Raw genomic sequence first — 22,690 nt, 5'->3', positions numbered from 1 at the left:
GGTATAGACCGATGATTGTACGTCCAAAATGATGTACTCTGTGCGCTGGAGGTATTTCGGACCCGGTGTTATACAGAGTTGCCATTGGTGGTTTATGGCAGGGGTTGCGTGTTAGTCAAGTCGAAAGCACAGCGTTCAAGTGCGAGAGGAGAGTGGAGCCGTCTCGGTGGCGTCGGTCTCTTCGTATACAGTAACCGTGTCTGCTTCCATCTGGGAATGTCTTCTCTAGCTCTCCAGCAAGTATCTGGACTGAGAAGTAACCGTGGTGCGCGTGGAAGTCTCGGAGTTGCTTCGGAGATTGTAATACCTGGGATGTTGGAGCCGACAACGGAAGCGCCCAGTTCACAGTGCCACCATGACGTCCACTCCAAAGACACCCCGACATGTTACAGCCGTTGCTTCCCTCAAACTCAAACCACCACCATGTCTCCAATAATCCCAGTTCGCTGCGTCGTCTTCCCGAGCGCCTTCACCAGGGCCTCATTTGCTCGATTCATGAGTTCTGGAGCTTCGTCAAAAAGTACGCATACATCCACCCAACTATGCTCATCGTTGACGGTTCGTAGATCCACTAAAGCAGTCTAAGAACGCTGGTAAAGAAGCCCGAGAAAAATTGAACAACCCCGTCGACGCCGTGTCTCCACAACACATGGAAAAGCCGTCCAAAGATGCGACAGGGAACAAGGAAGGGATCGGTATGGTTGATCAGGTTGGGAGCCAGAGTTCGACTGCCAAGAAAAATCAGGGAAAGTCGTCAAAGTAGCGGAGGTTACTGGGATATTCAGCGGTTGACAGTGTTCATTGTGAGTGCCCGGATCGTGTGCAGAACCATAACGAAGTTGACGGTCTTTTCGATTCTAGTCTTTTTGTCCCTGTGTATATCAGTATATGAGAATCGATATCCGTTGTTCCTGACAATGAATTTCGGGATGATATAGTTCTACAACGTGCCTCCCGAGTACCCATACTCTAGCGAAGGGGAGGCAAATCGTATATGCGCATCCTAATAGTGTGCGTACATGAATGGTCCTTGGTTTCTCGACGGCGTCTCTACGTTTCATGCACTTTGACGGAAGTCACAAAATTGGCACGAAAACGAGCTATATGCTGCATCGGCGCATGTCTCTAACAAGGAGGGCATACGTGGTGTTTGGGAGTATCAATACACTGCCTGGCCCATGGTACGTCCTCCGAAAATGATGATCGCAGGACACGACAGCTATCCTCAGATTCCTCAGATCAACAAGCTACGCGGACAATTCTATAGTGGTCTTCGGACAAGGGCATGCTTAGAGCAAGAACTCTCCAGGACGACATCTGGGTTTCGAGTACAAGGTTGATAGAGCCTATATGATGTAGCGACGGCGAAATAGAGTCAATAGAGTGCGTATTTGAATCTCGCGTTTGCTCATGCTTCTCGTCCCAATTGCAGATTTCTGACCCCGGTTGATCGTGCTCTCCTCTGGCCATGGAATAGGCTATATTACGTTTCCTGACGGAGCTGACCATTCGATTCTCAGCGCTCGTCCCTCCACCTCCTACGCCGATTGCGTACTAGATCGGAAGGGCGTTGTCCTACCTGCAGTGACGATGCTGCTCTCGCTACCGCTTTGCTTCACGCCTGCTTGCTATCTTGCTCAAAGATTCCAGCACATACGCCTCGTCGTGCCGGCATGTTTGCGTCTCTTATCTTATGAATGCTAATGTGGCTATCGTAATGGATCATCGAGAGCCATCAAATACCATGCATCCCCTAATAGCATGCTTCAAGGCCTCTTGTACCCCCATTGTACTCAGCTGTACTGACAAGGCAGTTGGAGCTTCACGAATTCCCACCGATGTCAGGCCCGCGAGACCTCCATCTTCCTGATTTCTAGGACGGCCCAAACTACGCAGATTACGACGGATACGGCGAAAGATGTCGTACAGTAAGCTGGCCTCCAACGACGGACTGACCGTATTCGACGATCGTGTCAACATCGAGCATGGGGACTACCTTCAGGAACAGTTACTAGGATTGGGCGAGCAGCATCGCCGCAGCCGTGACGAATACTGTATTTCACGATGGTGCACTCGAATCATCAATTCGCCCATAGTCCTTTGGTGTATCGTCCTCCTTCAGTTCGTCACTATCGGCGTACTCGTCTGGCGTACGGATTTACCTGAAGAGAACAGTCTTTTCTGTATGTGCTTGTTCTCTCTCTACCCTATTCACATCCCAAGGTCAATTCCCCCGCTAGCTCCCGCGAATGAGGCTATTTCGTACAAGTACCACCGTTTCTTTAACGGCTTTGGACGCAATGTCTCTCCCTTCCAAGTCCCATCCTCAAAGGAACTCGATGACCTTTGGGAGGACCTTTACAACTGTACGTGAAACCACCATCCGCACTAATTTCTCAGCGATTTCACCCCGACTCTAGTGGGTATATCACGCATCCCTACCTCCCAGGCCAAGCGGCTCCCAAATGCAACGGAGGCCATACCAGGGGACGAAGACAACTACATTGTCGAACTCGACGTCTTCCATGAACTTCACTGCCTAGTGAGTACTTGATTCGCTATCGTAAATGGCTTTCTACCTACCGCCGTTTCACCATGCCATAATCGCATACGCAAAACGCTTTATGCAGACCACTACCCCGACATGCGCCTTTCTCTCCCGGGAAACCAAGCTCATATGAGCCACTACCTCGACTCGATCCGCCAGTCCCTCATGTGTTCGGCGGACGTCAGCCTTATCGTCTGGAAATGGGATGACGAGGCCGGGCAGTCGTTTCCGCGCGGCGATGTTGTCCACCGATGTCGCGACTTTGATAAGATCAAGGAGTGGGCGGCAGAAAGGCAGCTTATGGGGAACTTCAACGCGAGTGTGCATGTGGTGAATGACTTGCCATCGCCGCCGTTGTTGTATTAGGTTACCCACCCTTGTTGACGACGATTCGTCCTGGAAATGATACCCTTGGGGAAGTTTAGGGTTAGACAAAGATGGGATCAAAGGAACGCAGAATACGGAGGTGCGTCGATGTCACTGACCGAGCGAACATGGACTGAGTGTGCATACAAAGGGGGATGTGCAGACGACATCGAGGACGCGCGGACGTGCGGGCATGGGTCCTCGGGAACAGGCTACGCGAACGACCACATCAGCAGCAATGAGGAGACGATGCTGTTAACGGCGGCGGCGAAGCGAAGATGCCAAGGCCAAACGCTATCAACCAACCGCCAAACTTCAACTGCCAACCTCCAGACAGTCCATGATTGGCTACCACGTCGGTGAGCACCTCGTTAGCTCGCTGCTCACCTTACTCACGCACTTGATCACTCAGACGCTACACTTGTCGCTAACTCCTACCCACCTCCCCGCCCGCCAAGCACACCGTGAACGCGGCCCAGAGCGCACCACGACCTTGCCACGCGCCCCAACACGCATCCAACTCCCAAGCACGCCGCGAACGCAGCCCACGGCCCTCCAACGCGTCCTGACGCCCAAGCCGGCGCCGACACACTCTTCAATCTCCACAGTCAGCACCCACGCCCTCGAAAAAAATAATCCTCAACACGACACTGCGGGGGAAACGAAGGAAGCAAATGGGAAAACGAGAACAAGAACGAGAGAACAAAGGAAAAGAAACGAGGTACGCACCCACCTCGTTTTCGCTCGTCATGCGTTTGCGCTGACCTGAACGGGTTTCCACTGTGCAGGCCCTCGTCTGCGTTCGTCTGGAGCTGACACGGCTACACGTCACCCGACGCACACGCACCATCCCCAATGCAACGCAAACTCACCTCCAAAATACCAGCGCCACCACGCCACCTGCCCAACTCATCAACTCACGACGCACGACGTAGAATGCAAACATCCCCAGCGCAAACTCACGCACACAGAACACTGAACGCAGAACCCGGCTCGTGGCACGCCAACGAACGCGCGTTGCGAGCCGAGTCGCGTGGTGCGGGATTCTGATCCCGACGGCCGAACGACCAAACGACCAAATCACAGAATGGTCGGGACCAACGAAGATGCGTGCGTGCGTCTCCACTTCAAGCGTCGAGCATTAAGCTAACGACGAGACCGCAGTACTCAGTGCCCAGCCTCGATGCGCCCTAGGCTCCCGCGCGAGTGCGCGCAGATCCACGTTGGATGCTGACGAGGACGGGTGACGACGCGAGGGGAGGTGGGTGTGGATGCCAACGTGGGCGCGCACTGCCCAGGTCCGGAGACATCACATTATTCCGGCCTGTCGTATGATGCTACCTCCGGTTCAACCCGTGCCGTCGCCCACATCACCTACCTTCCAAACTCATCCTCAACCAAGGGCGAGTGATGCTGGCCTCCCGGTGCCCTTAAGTCCCGCTACGATGCCTAGCTCGCCTACCCAGCCTATGTCACCAGTTGCTTCTGCGGCTGCTACTATCAAACCGAAACAGGTACAGATGCAGGAGGTCGGCGTGCGGCCGCCTACTGGGACTACCAACGCTGGCGGAACAAAGACGATGCCACGAGCCCCTCCAGCAAGCACCCATAGGCAGAGTCACAGTTTGAGGCAGCGCCCAAAGGTCCTGAGAGGCTGGAGTAACATGTTTGGGGGAGGTGAACACGGAGAAGAAGGGCGCAACATCCCTGATGGTCCGCGGACGGCTAACGCTAAGCACCAACACCACGTCAACGCCCTTTCTCATTCACGTCCCCTCACACACGCGCCTACGCAACTCGACTCTGCCAATCCACCCTTTCTCCCTTCCTCTCACAACTCCCCTTCCCCTCGCACACACGATCGTCTGTCAACGCAACGCAACCCTGCCAATCTGCCCCTCTGTTTGTCCCTCCATTTCCTCCCTCTCGCTCCCGCATACATCCCCGTCCTCACTCAGCCACTCCGACTTCCCCTCACCTCACGCACTGCAGCACGCCCACGCCACGTCCCAACACCCAATCCGACGCAACTCTCTCACTTGACCCTCAAAACAGCTACCACCGACTACCAACAGCCTACTACAAACCCACGTCGCCCTCTCTTGTTCCCCGTCGAAGGTGACGCCATTGAGCGTCCTCAAGGCCTCAAGAGCCTCGCACGTCTTCGACGGCAGCAACTCTGCGACCAGATGTGCACCGCCCTTGCGTAACGGGAAGTAGCATAACCAAGGGATCGCCAGCCCCTTCACCAGCGCGCGCGATCGCTACGGCGGAATCTCACTGCGTGTCGTCGTTGGGCAACTGGGCGGGGTGAGGCGTTTGCAGTCCCTTGGGCGGGGGGATGGCGCAACGCGCGGGAAGGCGCCGTATCGGAGCATCGGGATACGCTAGGTCTGGCGCTGGGAAAGCAATACATTGGTGAGTTGTTCCATATCCACGCACGTGAAGTGTTGCTCACCTTGCGCTGCTGGCCAGTGTCGTTTGGTTACCATTGACCTTGTTCCATTCGCGAGCATCCAACCATCCTCTCCCCTCCGTCGCTAAGCCCGCCCGTCCCTCTCTCCTTTGACGTGCCGCTGCCAGAGGAGCATTGACCCTGTTAACGAGATGACTGTGATTATGTTCCTCTCGTTGGTGTGTGTCTCTCTGGCGCATATCTTGCAGCTCGTTCTGTTGGATGGGTGTGGAATGGGAGCTGCCGCCTCTGTACGGCCTTTGCGCGCGAGTAGAGTGCTGGCTGGCGACGTTGCAATGGCCGGGTACGGTCCTCTGCGCTTATGGGTACCGTCGTTCTTCGGTGTTTCGGAGCGTCGTCGGGCGTTGGCTGGAATGAACTTGAGTACGGGACTAGTAGAAATGTAAGTAGTGTACGTACTGGTGCTCCATTCAATCCATTAGATCTTCGGCCATCGGACTGATCAGTCATCTAGATAGGGTCAACATTGCGAGTCAATTACGACAGTGTACATGAGAATGAAGAATCGAGGTGGTCGACTGGTCGATGAGCAGTTGAGTAGTAAGTCCGGAATTACACAACGGAACGGAGCAAACTTCGATCGCTCACGTGGTATTGGTTCGAGCGCCATAGCGCCGCCTTCAAGTCCTCTCGCCGCCAACCAAACGCGCAGAGGCACGAACTTATCCTGGCTGGGCAGGCAATCAGCGTATAAGGTGTGTACAAATTTCGTCTTCTCCTCGCCCTCGTTTCTCCTGACATACGAACTCCAGAGCCTCCCTCGTCGATACGATGTGATCATCAAACAAAGCCGCCATCACCACGACGGGCGAACTTGACTTGCGGCGTGTCAGGAATCGAGAGAACGAGGTGAAAGGGTACAGGTAAGCATGATCATGATGCTCAAACATTAGGCCAGACTCACCTGTTCCCGCAGGCAGCGACATGCCTGAGCCATCATGGAAACACCCTCCATCGACCCTCCCAGCGCACTAGAATAGCAAGGGTCCTAAACCCGGCCGCCCCGCGCAAAGAAAAGACCTTCATACACGGCCACCGCCACGCGATGGACCTCTGCCACAGACCGCCCCTCCTCTTCTCGCACGCGCAACTCCTGCCTCACCCCCAACGACGCCCCACGCGCAGTCCCCCATGTCCGCGCAGGCGACGTACTGCAACACGATGGTCCACCACAACTTCCAGCTCCCGAGCCTCATCTCATGGGTGGACGACATCCACCCGCGCTCGAACGACCCGCCGTGGGCGAACAAGACGGATGAACACATGTTCTGGCGCGGGAGCAACACGGGCCGACATTCAGCGCGGAGACGCTGTGGCGCTACTCGCAGCGCCCGTAGCTCGTGAAGCTGGCGAACGATATGGAGGGCGCTTGAACGGGGAGACAATGCGAACGAGAACGGGGAGATACAGAACGAGGGGGAGGAGGGAGAGATGCACGAACGAAACGTAAGGCGACGCGACGTCAGAGACACTCGCTTCGCCTCACGTCGCCCCGAATCCACATCCACATCCACCACGTCCGCACCCACGTCCCAATATATCCACGCTCCTGCAGTGCCAGTGCAGGTGTGGAGCTGCGTGCTCGCCCCTCCCCCGGGTACGAGTGCGTTTGCGTTTGCATTTGCAGCGAGTCGCGACGGCGCTGGACGCGGTGTGAGGTGTCAGTGAACTGTGTGAGTACGTGTTCAAGGTGGGGAAGTGGGCGTATAGGCTCGCCTGAGTCCGGGTAGCGTAGATGACACTGGTGTGCGGGTATGATGGGGATGTCAATGCTGGGTAAGGCGTTCGATCTGCGAAACTGAGGGAGAGGGAGAGAGTGTACGAGAACGAGGAAGACAACGAGAACGAAGAGCAGCAGGGACAGAGGAAGGAGAGAACAAGGGATGAGAGGGAGGGCAGGCGTAAAAAGGGCACAGAGGAGAAGTTGAATATGGTACGAATGTCGGAGGAGAACAAAGGAGAACGTACCGTGGAGATTAAGCCAGACGTAGACGCTGTCAATGCTGTCGAACTCCGAGCATTGGCAGAGAGGTCAGAGAAGGGAGACCTAGATGGAACACACGAAGGGTTAGAGACGAAGCGCGATACCTGAGAAAGAAGAAGACGGCGAACCTCAGAGCGTAGCTCGAATCGAGCATCGAGCCTGACGCGCAAGACTGCTCCACCCCCACCCAATCCCCCATTCCCCCTTCGTCCTTCATATTGACGCACCACCTTCGTTGTTAAGGCCGAATTTCGGTAACAGGCGTGAACAGTCGGCTTTTACTGCTTTCAAACCAGTTCAAAAGCTTCATGACGTTGACGGCGTCTCTCCAGTGTAACGCGGAGCGTTGCGGTAACGGTCACGTACACGGGAAAAAAGGGGGGTAGAGTCAGTCCGTCAAGTTGAAAGGATTAACCGTTCGTATTTCTGGGGACTCTGCCCTATACCTACGTACAACCCAGGTATTTATACTGTAACTATCGAGAGACCATAATAGATACAAACAGACTATGAGTCCATGCGGAATAACTGGGAAAGGGAGGAACGAGAGTTCAAAGCATGTGGGTAGGAATAGGGACACTGAAACAGGGGAGAGGGGATATCCATATCGGGAACCGAGTTGTCACATACGCCCTCTCGGACAAGTAAAGCTTGTTCGAAAATAAAAAGGGGAAAGACGGCCAAAAGAAAGAAATAAAACGAAGGAGGCCGTCGTTCAAGGGGGAAGGGAACTTTTATTTAATCGACGTTCATGGAGTGGTCATCTTCATCGCGGAGGTGGGACTGGTCAACGAAGATGGGCTTGGAGTGAAGTCGAGAGCGGCGGCTGGGGCCTCGAGACGACTCCGCGAGAGGGTTGTCACGACGGGAGATGCGCTCAGCGTGCTTCACCCGGGAACGTTCCTTGGAGGCTCAGAGCTCCTGAAGTTCTTGATTGTTGGAGCGAGCAAGTGATACAACACTCTGGAAGAGGAGGGACGGCTCTAGGTCGTAGAGTTGGGAATAGGGGTCCTCAGGGTGTACGGGTCGACGAGCAGGAGGGTCGTCGATCGGAGCGGGCCCTTTAAGCTTTTTGGAGTGGCGAGGAATGGGATGCGCCATTACTTCCTGCTTCGCGGCGCTACCCTTGGCGGGGTTAAGGGGTAATAACCCAAGGATGAAGGCGCTGGGATTGTGGTTGCCGAGCCTGAGGACTAGACCATCCTCGGTGATCATAGGGAGCTGACAGTTTCGTTCGAGGAGGTAAGGTTCCTGATTCAAGCATTTAACGATGCTGTAGTACAGATCACTGTAGTTGTTCTTGTAGAACTCGAGGTGCTTGCCGGAGCGAAGGTGGCCGGCGACGATGTGGACACACCAAACGTCCGTAATAGTGGCAATGATTTTAACGCCGGACAAGGGGTTGGTGAATTCGTATGAGTACGGCATGTCGTCGACGGCGCGCACGAATTGGAGATTAGGGTGAGGAGAGGGGTCTCAACGGGGGAAGTTCTGGTCACAAGAGAGAGCGGTGGCGGTGGGAATGACCTGATTATCCTGCGCGACTTTTGGGGCTGGCGCGTCGGGGGCGCTGGCCGGGGGTTGTTCAGCGGGAGCGGGATTAGGAGGGGTAGAGGACATCACGCCCTCATTGGCGATGTCAAGGGAGTCCTCGCCAGGGCTACCCAAGGCGTCAACGGTTACAGTGGCAAATCCTTCTTCGAGTTCGGTCATGATGTGAAGGAGGACGGGGTGGTCTGAAAGGTCAAACGAGGGAGAGCGACGGTGAGTGCTGGTTCTGGCAGGTTGGGTAATTTTGGGGGGGTCGCGGGAGCGGGGGAGCGAACGGGAAGGAGGGTCTTCATAAAAGGGACTCAAATAGGGCAAAGGGGAAGGTATGAATATCGAGGACATGCTGATTTGTGGATCATTAGGGGGTGACCCTGAGCCAGGAGGTAGCTCAGCTACGGCAGAACAACCCAAAATATCTAGGCATGATTGAAGCGCCTGTAGATGAGCGACTTTATCATATGGAAGCCAGGTAATGTCGCCAGACTTCCACGCGACTTCGAAAATAGAGTTTTCGCGGGATCCGGAGTGAGATATAATCTCTTCGACGGCCCACTCTGGATCGGGATCCTCGACCTCAAAGATCTGGGTGTCCAGGCGTCTGGGAAATAGTCGATCATCGTTCGGAACATGGATTCAAAGGAGGGAAGCGTGGAACCGGTCGTGGATTCCTCTTTGCTTCAAGCAAGAGGGGAGTTCGATCGTGAAGGCCTCGTTCTCGTGATTCTTCAATATCTTGTAGGGACCAATAAACTTAGGCAGGAACTTTCGAACTAGCCCTTTGGGGAATTTGATATTTTCTGTCGAGAGATATACCAAGTCCCCTGTTTCAAAAGGGGCTTTCCTCCGGTGTTGGTTGGCGTCCCTTGTTTGCTTCACGCGGGCTGCAAGGATAGCATCGTGAGCGGCTAGGGTGGCCGTTCGAATTCGCTCGGTGAAGGTCCGTACTCCGGGGAACTCATCTGGTTTGGGGGAGTCCCATAGCATGGACTGGGGCATTCTGCCAGAGTTTAGGAAGAAGGGGGAGAACCCAGTACTGTCGGAGCGCGCTAAGTTGATGGCGAACTCAATAGCGGGCAGCTTCAATACCCAATCTCGTTGGTTGGGATTAATGCACTGGCGCAGCAGCTGGGTGATCGTTCGGTTCGCCCTCTCGGTGGACCCATCAGACTGTGGGTGGTATGCTGTCGACATTCGAAGTTCCGTTCCGATAAGCTGATGCAATCGTTTCCAGAACCGACTGGTGAAGAGGACGTCTCAGTCGCTGATAATCGCGCGAGGTAGTCCATGTAGTTTGTATATTTTGGCGAACACCAGTTCGGCCACGTGCATAGCCGTGTAGTTTGTTCGTCCTGGAATTAAGTGGACCATGGCCGTTAGAAGGTCAATAACAACAGTTATCGAGTCATACGCAGCGTCTCGGTCCCTAGACTCGGGGAGAGGTCCTACGAAATCCATTCCTATTGCTTCCCATGGTCTGGAAGCGACGGGGAGAGGATGGAGGAGGCCGTAGGGTTTTTGATTATTAGGTTTACTTCTTCGACAGGTCATGCAGGTATCACAGTAATTGTGAACGTCACTCACCATCTGCTTCCACCACACATGTTCCCTGAGATAGTCTAGGGTCTTTTTGGCTCCCAAGTGGGCCAAAAGACTGTGGGCTTCGGCTATGATGATTTCTCTGATGTTTCGTCCTTGTACTAGCACATGCGGAATGCAAAGTACGTTGCACCCTGCTTTTTTGAGGTAGAGCAGATCGTTGTCTAATTCGAAGTTGCGGTATTCCTTGGGTTTCGCGACTATGCTTCGAAAGACGGTGTCTTCGTTATATCTTCCTTTTATCTTGTTGGTAATGTTAATACCATTGGAGTAGGTGTTCACAATGTCCATTATGGTGGGAGCGGGGAATTGAGGTTTTTCTAACGTGGGACCCTCTGAACTAGGAAGCACTGCCGCTTTGTCCTTATTTGTGCGTGTGGGTCCTAACTCGGGGTACGCAGTACTGGTTGTTTGTCCAGCCTGTTTAGCGGGTAGGGTGATAGTGAGCTTTTGCAAAGGTTGTTCTTTCCTCATGATCCCACCCTCCTTTCGTTCTCCAGGGCCGTGGAGCACGAAACGTTTTGTAGCCATCCGTTTTGCAAAGTCAGCGCTGGACTCAACCCTGGGCGCTTCGCCTGTGCGCTTCCTACTTACGTCCTCCTTAGAGGCACGAGGGCGCGAGGCCATTTTTGCTTCCAGTCCCACGAGGATGGGAACCGATGCCACGTCAAGCGTCTGCTCGTTCCCATCCACTACATCGTGGTAGGTATATTCACTCCTTGCGCGTTGGATGCCACTCGCCTCGTTTGAATAGATGCGCGACAGGGCGTCACTAAGGACATTCTCCACACCAGGGATATAGACCGGCTCGAAATCGAACTCGCAAATCTTTTCCATCCATCGCGCCTGTCGCCCGGACAGGTTTTTCTGACGCAATAGGTGGACGAGTCCCTTGTGGTCGGTCAGCCACTGGAAGTGACATCCTTGTAGTATGTCTCTATGTCGCAACATCGATTTGACACCCGCTAACATTTCAATTTCATGGACCAGGTAATTCTGCTGAGCAGCGTTAAGCTTCGCAGAATAGAAGGCAGCTACGCGGGCTTGTTGCCACGCATTGCCCTGTGCCACCACGCCGGAGATCCCAGTAGCGCACCCATCCGTTATCAACCAGATGGGTTCTGCTTCTGGACCATAAGTTAGCGGCGTTCTGTGATGGTCCCTCCATGTTTGTAGCTTTTGCTTAATGTCTTCGAACGCGCGCTGATGGGTGAATTCCCAGCGGAACGACACACGATCGCCCGTTAACGACGATAGCACACCCATCGGGATACACACGCCTTCCATATTGTCCGCGAGATAACCAACTGCGCCAAGGAAACCACGCAGCAGGTCGCGGTTAGTGGGTGTCTTCCAGTTTACAATGGAGTCGACCTTGTTGGAGTCCATCCGAATGCCGTCTTGATCTACGACGTGTCCCAAAACACTTAGTTCGCTCACTAAGAACCTCATTTTCTTCTCAGAAAGGTACAGGAGCTCTCGTTTTAATATATCAATCACTGATTTAACATGTTTGATATGTTCGTCCAGGGTGTTCGAATAGATATATATATCATCCAAATATACATCCATGAAGACGCCAATGAAAGCGGAGAATATGTGGTTCATTAATGCTTGGTACGTAGCAGGTCCATTACAATCGCCCTGTTGGAGAACTAAGCTGATCATATTCCCGTTAGGAGTAGTAACGGCCGTACGATTAACGTGCTCAGGAACTATTCGGATTTGTTCATAAGCGTCACAACCGTCCAGCGAAGTCACATACTTGTGCTTGGCGACTCGACGAAGAATGCCTTTGATATCGGGCAGCGGCGATGTCATTTTGCTGGTGTTGGCATTCCTTTCGCGAAGGTCGAAGACGCAACACAATAGCGTGGTGCCTGGTTTGTATATCAACAACATGGGTACAGTATTCCCGGAATTGGTCACTTGCCATCGTCCAGAGGCGGTGTACGCCCTCCATTTATCGTTCCATTGCTCGCGGAGGGGGTCTGGACAGCGGGAAGGGCGCCAGGAGTATATCCTGTCCGGGTTGATTAAAGGTATTGTATGGTTGATCGCGCGAAGCGGGGGTAACGGAGTGTCAGTGGCTTTCTTGCATAGGGGTAAGGCGTACTCACGAAGATGTTCCCGAGCTTTCTCAAGATTATCTTCTACCACCCGCATCGATCGCGAGGAGAGCTTCGTGACCTCAGGACCTTTAAGGGGAACTGCGTGAGTCGATCCTACAACCACACGAGGTGGGTTAATGCCAATAGTTACTAAATGTTGAAACATCCAGGGCGTACCAAGGATAATGTCATAATTAGCAATGTTGGCGACGTCGAAGTACCTCTCACTGTTAGAATTTTGATATTCGAGGGTCGCTCGGCATCCATAATTAATTCGGGATCTAGAGCCTTGAACGGCCAGCTGCAACGCCAAGGGGGTGCTTAATTGCACTTTCTTCAGCCCCAGTTGATCCACTAAGGTGGTCGATAGGAAGTCGCCGAGGGATCCGGAATCGATCAAAGCACGGGCTGGGTGACCATTCACCTTAACAGTTACCACTAGCGGCTTCGGGACTGCTCTTGATGGGTCCCGGGTTATTGAAGCATTCCGTTGCAAGGCAGGATATGTTCCTCTTTCGACCTGTTGACCGTTGAGCTCAATAACTGTGGGCATAGGTCCGGTGGCATCAAATCGGCAACGACGGACTTTCCGTATCCATAACAGGTGTTCGTCGTTGGTTTGGGCCGTGTTTCCAAAGCAAGCACTTCGGTACCATAAACAGTATTGGTTCGGGGATTCCCCCACAACCAATACCTTATCGGGTGGCTCGAATAGATCCTTTAGGTCAGTTTCGTTGTGTATCACGTCCAGCGTGTGGAAGAACTCAAGAGTTTTAGTAGCTAACTTCTTGGTATACCAATTAGGCAGATCAAACTTGGGATTCCGAAGGTGAGTCCTAGGGATCTCACACGTAAAGGCCCGATATTTATCTTGGATCGTGTAGGTCGCGGGGTTTTTTGGCGAGGGTTGAACAGAGAATCTCCCATACTGGCTGAAGACATTTATGTCTTTGTCTCCTAGATAAGGGACCCAGCTCTCTAAATGTATCCTCCCGGCCTCAGCATAAATATCTTCAATGGGTAGGGCCTTGCGGCAATAATCCGCCTCGGCTTTGGAAAATCCATAGTTCTCACAGCAGAGGAGCGCGTAAGAATAGGACACCGCTTGGGTGGTACTAATCAATTTCTTAGCATCCATCACCAACGGTACGCGCTTCGGGTACCATTTATCTACGACGGCGCACTCTCCTTCAGAGATGCGAAGGATTGAGAATCGTTCGTCGTAGAAATGATCGTCCTTGGGGAGCCGCAAGCGTGGAAAGTCGTCGTCTCCGGGGTATCCCAGAACTAGTCCGACCGCGTCTAGGTGTGCCTCTTGGGCCTTTATTACCGGGTCCCCCAGAGGCATGTATTGGGTATTCCAGCTGCGGACTACGTGAGGTACCCGAAATTCCTCACTTTCCATTTCGGGGTCCACATCTATCAACTCGGGCATACTGTCGCAGCCTTCGTCATCAGATTCGTTCGGGAGAGGGAGCTTTTCCTCAACGTCATCTGCCCAGGAGAATCCAGGTTCGGGTTGTAATCCAATCGCCCCAAGATCGAGCTCTTGTAGGGGGCCGTCTTCCTCGGTATTCAGCGCCTCATGCTCTTCAAAGTTGATACCGAGGGCATGCGAGGGGATTCCAGGGGGTTTACTTCCGTGGCTCTTCATGGCGTCGGTTGACGGGCAATCTTTCGATAGGTGACCAACATGTTTGCAATGGAAGCATTTGCCTGCCTTTCTTAGCTCATCAAGCTCTTTAGGGGATAGTTGGGAGGGAATTTTTGGGTGTCTTTCGCTATTGTTGCGTCCTCCGGTGGGTTTCTGTCCATCTCTAGGAGTCACCGGGGTCTGATTCCCCGAAGTCGATCCCTTAGAGCCAGTCGGTGTCGCGTTTTGACTCCGCTTGTCGCCAAATCGGGGGTTGTTGTTACCCTTCTTGGAACGACCCTGTTGGCTACCCTGGTTAGGGGAGTTAACAGCGTGGGCAGCGCGATAACCGCTGCGCCCAAGCCTGGCATTCTCAACCACTTCAAGGAGTTCGGCTCTTTCTACAACCTCGTCCCAGGTGGATATATTAGGGTTCAGTTTTTCTCGATATAGCTCGGCTTGGATTACTGGTTTAAAACCGTTCCATAATTTAACCACCTTTTCTTGTTCGCTTATAGAACCAATGACGTCGTAGTGTTGTTTCAGCTGCGCCGAATAGTCGCGAACACTCAACTCACGCTGCCACAGCTTGTCGATCTCCATCCGAGTCTGTTCAAGAAGGTCGATCGGGAAGCAGGCGTTCATGAGTCCCTCGAAGAAGTCCCTTAGGTTCCATTTGCCTGGACTCATGGAGACTTGTTGAAGGTAGAAGTCGTATGCACGACCCTTGAGATAGGCAGCAAGTTTTCGAACACGGTATTTTCGTCGGACACCGCCTTCCTTCAGGTAAGCGGTTCCATCGCTTACGAATCGATAAAACAACGTTAAATCGGCACTGCCGTCGTAGGTCTCAGGCGGCGTTGGTTTCAAGTTAGACTTGCGTTTTGATTTGCGTGATTTACGTCTACGCCTATGCCTATAACGATCATTTCCGTCCGAGCTACTGGAGTCACTACTTGTGCTATCGGAGTTCTCAGACAAATCGTCACTATCGCTGGACGAGGAGCTCGAGTCGTCTCCGCTCGAGGGGTCTCGTTCCTTTTTGCGAGACCCTCTTCTATCTTCCACCGAGTTCAGGGCCCTACCCAGATAGCTGTTGGGGGGTATTTGCGAGCTCGGAAGGAATCCTGACTTTGCGTCTTGTTTCTTGGGTCGAGTTCTAGTCGCGGACTTGGATTTGGTCTTAGGTCTCTCAACGGTTGTCTCCGCGATGTGGGCTCGTATACCCTCAGTCATTGGGGTCCGGGATTTCTGGCGTTCATGTAGATGCCTGTTATCCCTTTCGAGTTCCGCTAGTCGTTGGCGAAGATATTCCCGATCGTCATCTACAATCGGAGGGGGCAACCGTCTGGCTGTGGTCTGACGACGGGAGGGTCCAGCTTGACGTTGATCATTGGCCGGCCCTAGGTTCTTCGCCGTCTTCCAGATCTTGAACGCCTCAGCCTGTGCTTCGGGGTCTAAGTCGTCGTCTCCGAAGTCGACGTCACCCCAGTTAGTGGGGTCAGCGACTTTCCCTTTGGCCGCAGTCCGTGGGTTGTCGTGTCCAGGTCCTGGAAGTCTATCACCTCGGCCTTTGGCTTGAGGGTCCTTACTAATCTGAGCCTGCCTTTGGGCCAGACTTTCCTTCTGCTTATTACTTAGATTCTCATAAGCTGCATTTATCGTTCTCAATTGTTCATTATCAAGATCGCGGCGTCTATCTACAGAGGAAGCGCTATGCGACCGTCTGTTCTTTCGGTTTACTGGTATCCAGCCCGAATCATCATCAGGGGTTTGTCCCTGGACACCGTTGTTGGCGAATTCCTCGCCATCGGCGGTCTTCCTCCCGTCATCCCCGGCATCCGGTTCATTAGGGAGGAAGGTGGCTGGCCCAAAGGTCTCAGCCGGATCGCATGCAGCCGCCACGTCCGAGTAACTTCGGCGGGACGCTGCTGACACAGGTCTTTGGGTATCTACAGGCGCGGTTTCAGCGCCGGAATCGGTGAGATCTGACTCACTGGGGTTCCCTTTTTCTAGGGTGGTCTGGCTACGCAGAGGGTAGCGTCTGGTTGACGACGTAGGGATACGCGATGTCATGCTTTAATCTAATCTGATGATCAGTAAAACTTTTTTCAGGGGAGGACTTATCGGTGATCAATAATAATTGAGTGTAAAGGTTTTAGCGGTTATGGAGGTGGAGGAGCCGAGGATTCCCAGTGGGCCAAACTGGGGGGGACCTATAGGCGTCGGGAAAGTTGTTCACTCTTGCGAGTGTCGGTGTTGATGAACGGTGGGGGAGCTTTCAAAAATATGTAACGCGGAGCGTTGCGGTAACGGTCACGTACACGGGAAAAAAGGGGGGTAGAGTCAGTCCGTCAAGTTGAAAGGATTAACCGTTTGTATTTCTGGGGACTCTGCCCTATACCTACATACAACCCAGGTATTTATACTGTAACTATCGAGAGACCATAATAGATACAAACAGACTATGAGTCCATGCGGAATAACTGGGAAAGGGAGGAACGAGAGTTCAAAGCATGTGGGTAGGAATAGGGACACTGAAACAGGGGAGAGGGGATATCCATATCGGGAACCGAGTTGTCACATCCAGGCTCAGCACGATGCGGCTCAATCTACCATTCTGAACCTACAAGCAAAAGTTGTCAAGCTAGAGGACAAAGTGAAGACGTCTCAGACCGGACAGGAAGAGGTTATCTCCGCCTCCATCTCAGCTGCCACAGCTGTCGTTGCCTCTGCATTTGCGGCCAGGGACGCCCAAATGCTGGCAAAATCGGATACTGAGAACGGGACGCTAGAGCAGTTAATGACGGACTGGAAGAAGAATGTAGATGGGCAGTGGAGTAGCATGCGCAAGGAGTGGTCTGAGGAGCGTGCTTGGTTGGCCAAGGCAAGCGAGGAATGGGAGACGAAAATCAAGCAAGTTGACTTGAAGCTTACCGCCCTTACCACCGTGAGCGACCCACCGTTGGCTGCAGGCCCAGATGATCATCAGAACGGAAATCTACGCCACACTCTTGCTACTCCTCCAAGTCCCCGCAGTCTCTCCTCCGACTCGCGACGTTCATCAAGAAGGAAGCGCTCAGGATTAGCACGGGGCTGAACCGGAAATCGATCACGAGCGTTAGCCAGGCCGGCTGCGACGACGACGTCTTGCGAGCTGACTCCCCTGACTTTGAGTCCGACAAAACGCTATCTATCTTATGCCCGGCCAGCTCATGCTGTAAGAACAATGCATTAAATTCCCTTCCGCGGTTGCAGGTCCATTACAATGTTTGCCAGGGCTGGCTGGTGTAATGCATTATGGCCCTTATAGGCGCGCTGCGTAATGCATTATGGTCTTTATAGGCGCGCTGAGTTGCTAATGCTTATTGCGATGTTTCCATGCTTAATCTAATCAATCTTAAGGATAATCAATGATCTCTGATTGTACTTGATTATCTCAGAGTGATTATCTTATTTTCTAGTACTTGATTATCTCAGTGTGATTATCTTATTTTCTCATCTTTCAGATCTCTCACGGATCAAAGTCATGATTAGATTGTGATACAATGTAAACGGAACGGGAACGGAACGGGAACAAAACAAGATAACAGAATGAAACAAGACAATAGAACGAAATGCAGCAATGGAGCAGAATGTGAGCAGAATGTAGCAATGGAATAGGAGTCGAAGGTGGGCAGATGGTAGGCAAACGAATAGGCAAACGAATAGAATGATGATCTTACAGCATTTGCTCCAGGTGCAACGCCCAAGTAACGTCCGCAACGGCCTTGTTCCAGCTCTTCAATGCAGGGGATGTCTCAGGAGTCAATCCCCTCCACCACCACAAGCAAACGATGACGTTGATCATACCCTTGTGCCCAGTAGCACACATGGACTCCCAATCCCCTGAGCCAGCCTTCTGCAACGTTCTGTCGGGAGCCTTTATACACCAATCTGGATTGAGCTCAGCCCACCACTTCCACCACTGCTTGGCGAACACATCAACATCGGTAAGGCTGGCCGGGGTTCTGTGGTAGTAGCGTGCCGACTTGATCCAATTGGCTACCTCTGCTGGCCGTGTGGATGAATCTGGAAGTTTAACGTCCTGTACTCGTTAACAATAATAAGCACCTGCAGGAGAAATATATATGCTGTTACTCACCCCTGCCTGAAAGTTATTTAGCGCCTCTACGGTTTCCCAAGCCTGTAGAAGGGATGTCCATCTAGGCCCGTAGTACTCGTTGTGGTGCCGGTTCTTCTTTTCGGCATCCGTAAATGCATTGTAGGCTTTCGTGAACCATGCCGGTCGAATGTCATCGGATTGAGACAATGCAGGCGCTGGATCATTGCCACCTGCCTCAGATGTGGAGTCGTCGTTGGGGTCATCGTCAGGCTGCGGGTCGTTTGGAGGAGAGTTTGGACGAGACAGGCTGGGAGTGGGAGTAGTGGGATGGGGTTGGTCCTTGTCAGGAGCTGATGCTGCCTTGCCTCTGCTTGATCGACGAGGAGTGGGAGTAGTAGTGGGATTGGGATGGTCCTCGTCAGGAGCTGATGCCGCCTTGCCTCCTCTATTCGATCGACGGGGAGTGGGAGTAGAAGTAGGATTGGGGTGGTCCTCGTCAGGAGCTGTAGCTGACTTGCCTCCTCTATTCGATCGACGAGGGGGAGTAGTGGGATTGGGAAGGGAATGGTCCTTATCAGGAGCTGCAGCTGACTTGCCTCCTCTATTCGATCGACGAGGGGGAGCGGCCGGCCTCAATCTTTTTGATTCATGGCCTGAGTTGGGCACGCCTGAGTCTGGCGCATAATCGTCGTCGTCCGCAGGAGGTGTGGATGGCTCTCGAGGCCGCTTCTTTTGTTTGTCAAAGAGGCCGTGGTCCTTGAGTCCTAGTGATTGAAGAAGCCGCTCATTGCGGGCAATGTTGCTGCAGCGCTGGAGCTCGTAGTTGGAAAGCTTGGCAAGTTCCTTGATTCGTTTCTCCTGTGCCGACGGCGCAAGTTTGGCTACATCCTCCAGTAGCTCGGGTCCAACACCATCTTCTCCAACGTCAACTCCAGCATCAGCAAGTCGACACTCCGCAAGGTCGATTGCTTTCTGCAGGAGGGCCTCGTCAGATAATGAAGCCCGGCCAGCACGTGTGGGGGCCACTGCATTGGCTTTGGGCCTAGGTTGAGTGATTTGAGGCCCACTAGGGTGGCGTGATGGAGTTTTGGCGGGCCCAGTGGCAGCGGTGACTTTGGTTGGAGAGGTGGTAGGCGTTGGCGTTGGCGACGTCCAAACATTCGAAGTAGGCAGTAAGTCGGCAAGATCCTGCTCATTGGAGGAGCCCGCTTCTGCTCCATCTGTGTAATGTGGTGATAATGGACAGAGTTGAAAAAGCTATAGCACTTACTACCGGAAGCGGTTAGCGCAAATCGAACAAAGAGTTTCATAGCCTGCTTGAATCCCTTGGGATCGAGGGAGGGGAACGACTTCTCGTCCTTCGATTTTCCGGCACCAAGGCTTATCGGGATCAGTTAATCCACGTAGAGTAAGCAAGGAGAAGCTCACTAGACCGCCCGAAGCTTTTCTGGGCTGACCTCCTTGTCTTTAGGCATGCCGACAGCAAAGAAGCCGATGTAAAGGCCAGTAATTGCACGAATTCCGTCAAGTAGGGGCTGAATAGTCGGCGTTATACTTTCGATAGCCCTATTTGCAAGTAAGCGTAGTCTTCCGAAGCCGATACTAGTACTCACATTTCACGTTCGTCGGGATCCGTAACATCTTCAGTCCAGACCCCCTTGCTGTATGCCTTCAGAGTGTCATCGTACTGCTTTTGCGTCTCCTTGTTGATGAGCTCCTGAACGTCCGACGGCTCCGCACGCAGCAGTCTCTCTGCGATCTTGTTCCGTGTTGCCAAACGATAGTCTTCGTGCAGGTTTAGTGTCGGCCATTCCTCGTCCAGCGTTGCGGCAACCTTTGACTTATAGGGCTCCGTGCGTTCGTAATACTGACAATCTGTAAGGGCAACCTCAAGATGGCCGCACAGTGCAAGCCTAGCAGAGGGAGAATCCAAAGAGATGAATAAGACTAACTACAATACATGAGAGAGCTGCTCACCTAGCAGAGGGAGAATCCAAAGAGAACAGGATGGGGATTCTCCATGCTAGGAAGCGAAGTATATACTGTAGTAGCGTGGGAGGAATGAAGGGTAACTGTACAGTACACCAGCCACAGGTACGAACGAATATCACAAGGTACGAGGGGGCATGTGATAATGAAGTGGAAGGGGAATGTACAGGAGCCGTGCCAGCGACCTGGGGGAGTGGGGACAAGGAATAACAAAGTGGGAAAGGAAGATGGAGGTAGCCCGGACGAGCCCCGAAGTGTATCTACGAGTCCGAGCGAGTCCGAGCGAGTCCGAGGCGTCCGAAGCGCGGGAAGACTTCGGAGTCACCGGACGAGGCTCGGATGCGAAGGGAGTGAACAGAAGGGAAGCGGAAAGGAAAGGGGACGAAAGGAAAGGAAAGGGAATGAAAGAAAGAGGAAAGGGACGAGGAGGAAGGGGACGGGACAGGGGGAAAAGGGGAAAATAGGAGTGTCCCCTTACATCACCCCCCCTTCAAGGTTGCGGCGACCCGGCGCAAAGATTCCTGCCTGCCGCGCCATGAATTCACCAACCCCGAAACTCCGGATTGCTGCGAGAAGATGTCGAAGTACGATTGCGCAGAGCCCGGGGCCTTCCGACTACGCCAACGCTCCCAGGACTGGTCCAGTGCTGCAGGAGTCATCCGGAGAGGTAGAGCAGTCGTCGGAATCATCGGACTCGTCCGGAGTACGCGTACTGCATCCGGATGACGATCATGGAAGTCCTTGACCTTCCGGGCAGCATGCTGGAGGTTGCTTGCGGGCTCCCAGGAGTCGTGCTCAATACCATAGCCTTGCCAACGCACCAGGTACTTCAGGACCCGACCGAACCGTCTGCTATTCCGGACCTCTTCTACCTCATGCTCCTCTTCTCCGTCAACGAGCTGTGGAGGTGGCGGAGCGACAGGGCGTCTACCCGGAATGGGGTCCGGGACGAAGGGAGAGAGTTTGACCACAGGGAAGACGGGGTGGAGACGGGATAAGCCCGCAGGGAGCTGGAGTCGGTACGCTGCCTTGCCAACCTTCCGGACGACCTTGTAAGGACCGAGTCGTGCGTGTCCGAGTTTCCGGGAGGGTCGGGCAAGGTTGATGTCCGACGAGTCCAGCCAAACCTTGTCACCCGGTTGGTACTCCGGAGCAGGAGTCCGACGCTGATCGTAGTAGCGCTTCATGTCGTCCTGAGCCTTGACCAATGCGGAATGAGCCTCGTCGACTGCAGACTTCATCCGATGTACAAATTCGTTTGCGGACTCCATCCGAGACGGTGGCTGATGAGGTTCGAACCCGAGGCGAGGATGTCGGCCAGTATCTAGGAGGAAAGGTGACTGCTGAGTCGACGCGTGGACCCGGTTGTTGTACGCGAACTCCGCCATAGGCAGGAGGCGAGCCCAGTCGTCCTGACGCTCTCCGACGAAGATCCGGAGATAGGACTCGAGTTCCTGGTTGGTCCGTTCCGTCTGTCCGTCGGACTGAGGGTGGTACGCAGTGGAGGCAGCCAGCTTGATTCCGAGCATCCGGTAGACTTCTCGGGTGAACTCTGCGACGAATTGTGGACCCCGGTCGGACACAACAGACCGAGGGAGTCTGTGCAGCTTCCAGACGTTCTGCAGGTACAAGTTTGCGGATCCGAGGGCAGACACTGTGGTGTGAGTCGGAATGAAGTGGGCGCGTTTGCTTACGGAGTCGACCACGTTCATGACAGCATCAAACCCATCGGACTCCGGAAGCTCGATGATGAAGTCAACACTCAGGCGATCCCAGCGTCCATCCGGAATGGGAAGCGGATGGAGTTCACCCATGGGCGGATGCCTTTGGGCCTTCGTCCGGAGACAGAGGTCGCAATGGCGGGTGTAGGATCCGACGTACCGGGACATGTTGGGCCACCAGTAGCTGCGTGAAACGAGCTCGAGGGTCTTCCACCTGCCGGCGTGTCCTGCGACCTTGGTGTCGTGGTGCTGAGCTACAATGGTCCGACGCAAGTCCGGTGAGTCCGGAACGTAGATCTTACCCCGGAACATCAGGAGTCCGTCCGATTGAGACCATTCCGCGCTTCGGACTGTCTTGCGACTGCCCTGGGCCTTCTTCAACTCCTCTGCCGCCTTTGCCACTGCATCTTCAAACTTCGCATTCCGCACTCCGGTCCGGATAGCTGTGAGGATATCCTTCTCCTCCCCTTCAAGAGTGACACCCGTGGCACGGACGGCAAAGTAAGACGGCTTAAGTAAAACCACGTCCTTGTTGTCATCCTTACCATCCGAGTGATCCGAGCGGCGCGAGAGAGCATCCGGCTTACCCATTGTCCGACCCGGACGATGC

General features: G+C 53.6%; 7 protein-coding genes across 7 annotated transcripts; 4 read left to right on the top strand and 3 right to left on the bottom strand.

Annotated features, from left to right (window-relative positions):
- Positions 1-423: 423 nt before the first annotated feature.
- Positions 424-763, top strand: PC9H_009051 (uncharacterized protein; the record flags this gene model as incomplete). Its single annotated transcript, XM_036778558.1, has 2 exons — positions 424-520; positions 567-763. 2 exons carry the CDS (start codon positions 424-426, stop codon positions 761-763), a joined length of 294 nt encoding a protein of 97 aa, XP_036629986.1.
- Positions 764-1,918: 1,155 nt separating this feature from the next.
- Positions 1,919-2,914, top strand: PC9H_009050 (uncharacterized protein; the record flags this gene model as incomplete). The annotated part of the gene is made up of 4 exons (XM_036778557.1): positions 1,919-2,183; positions 2,241-2,366; positions 2,421-2,546; positions 2,631-2,914. The coding sequence occupies 4 exons, from the start codon at positions 1,919-1,921 to the stop codon at positions 2,912-2,914; spliced, it is 801 nt and encodes a 266-aa protein (XP_036629985.1).
- A 1,445-nt stretch (positions 2,915-4,359) lies between these two features.
- Positions 4,360-5,124, top strand: KIN1_3 (serine/threonine-protein kinase KIN2; the record flags this gene model as incomplete). The annotated part of the gene is made up of 1 exon (XM_036778556.1): positions 4,360-5,124. One exon carries the CDS (start codon positions 4,360-4,362, stop codon positions 5,122-5,124), a length of 765 nt encoding a protein of 254 aa, XP_036629984.1.
- Positions 5,125-8,112: 2,988 nt separating this feature from the next.
- On the bottom strand, positions 8,113-8,802 carry PC9H_009048 (uncharacterized protein; the record flags this gene model as incomplete). Its single annotated transcript, XM_036778555.1, has 2 exons — positions 8,113-8,277; positions 8,332-8,802. 2 exons carry the CDS (start codon positions 8,800-8,802, stop codon positions 8,113-8,115), a joined length of 636 nt encoding a protein of 211 aa, XP_036629983.1.
- Positions 8,803-8,850: 48 nt separating this feature from the next.
- On the bottom strand, positions 8,851-9,267 carry PC9H_009047 (uncharacterized protein; the record flags this gene model as incomplete). Its single annotated transcript, XM_036778554.1, has 1 exon — positions 8,851-9,267. One exon carries the CDS (start codon positions 9,265-9,267, stop codon positions 8,851-8,853), a length of 417 nt encoding a protein of 138 aa, XP_036629982.1.
- A 7,465-nt stretch (positions 9,268-16,732) lies between these two features.
- On the top strand, positions 16,733-17,365 carry PC9H_009046 (uncharacterized protein; the record flags this gene model as incomplete). Its single annotated transcript, XM_036778553.1, has 1 exon — positions 16,733-17,365. The coding sequence occupies one exon, from the start codon at positions 16,733-16,735 to the stop codon at positions 17,363-17,365; it is 633 nt and encodes a 210-aa protein (XP_036629981.1).
- Positions 17,366-17,986: 621 nt separating this feature from the next.
- On the bottom strand, positions 17,987-20,498 carry PC9H_009045 (uncharacterized protein; the record flags this gene model as incomplete). The annotated part of the gene is made up of 7 exons (XM_036778552.1): positions 17,987-18,352; positions 18,410-19,590; positions 19,641-19,750; positions 19,799-19,936; positions 19,984-20,283; positions 20,348-20,393; positions 20,489-20,498. The coding sequence occupies 7 exons, from the start codon at positions 20,496-20,498 to the stop codon at positions 17,987-17,989; spliced, it is 2,151 nt and encodes a 716-aa protein (XP_036629980.1).
- Positions 20,499-22,690: the final 2,192 nt, after the last annotated feature.

The sequence above is a fragment of the Pleurotus ostreatus genome (assembly GCF_014466165.1).
Source record: "Pleurotus ostreatus strain PC9 chromosome Unknown scaffold_6, whole genome shotgun sequence".
In the NCBI taxonomy this organism is placed as follows: domain Eukaryota; kingdom Fungi; phylum Basidiomycota; class Agaricomycetes; order Agaricales; family Pleurotaceae; genus Pleurotus; species Pleurotus ostreatus.
Note: the sequence above shows the minus strand (reverse complement) of the source record. Positions and strands in the feature narration are given on the sequence as shown.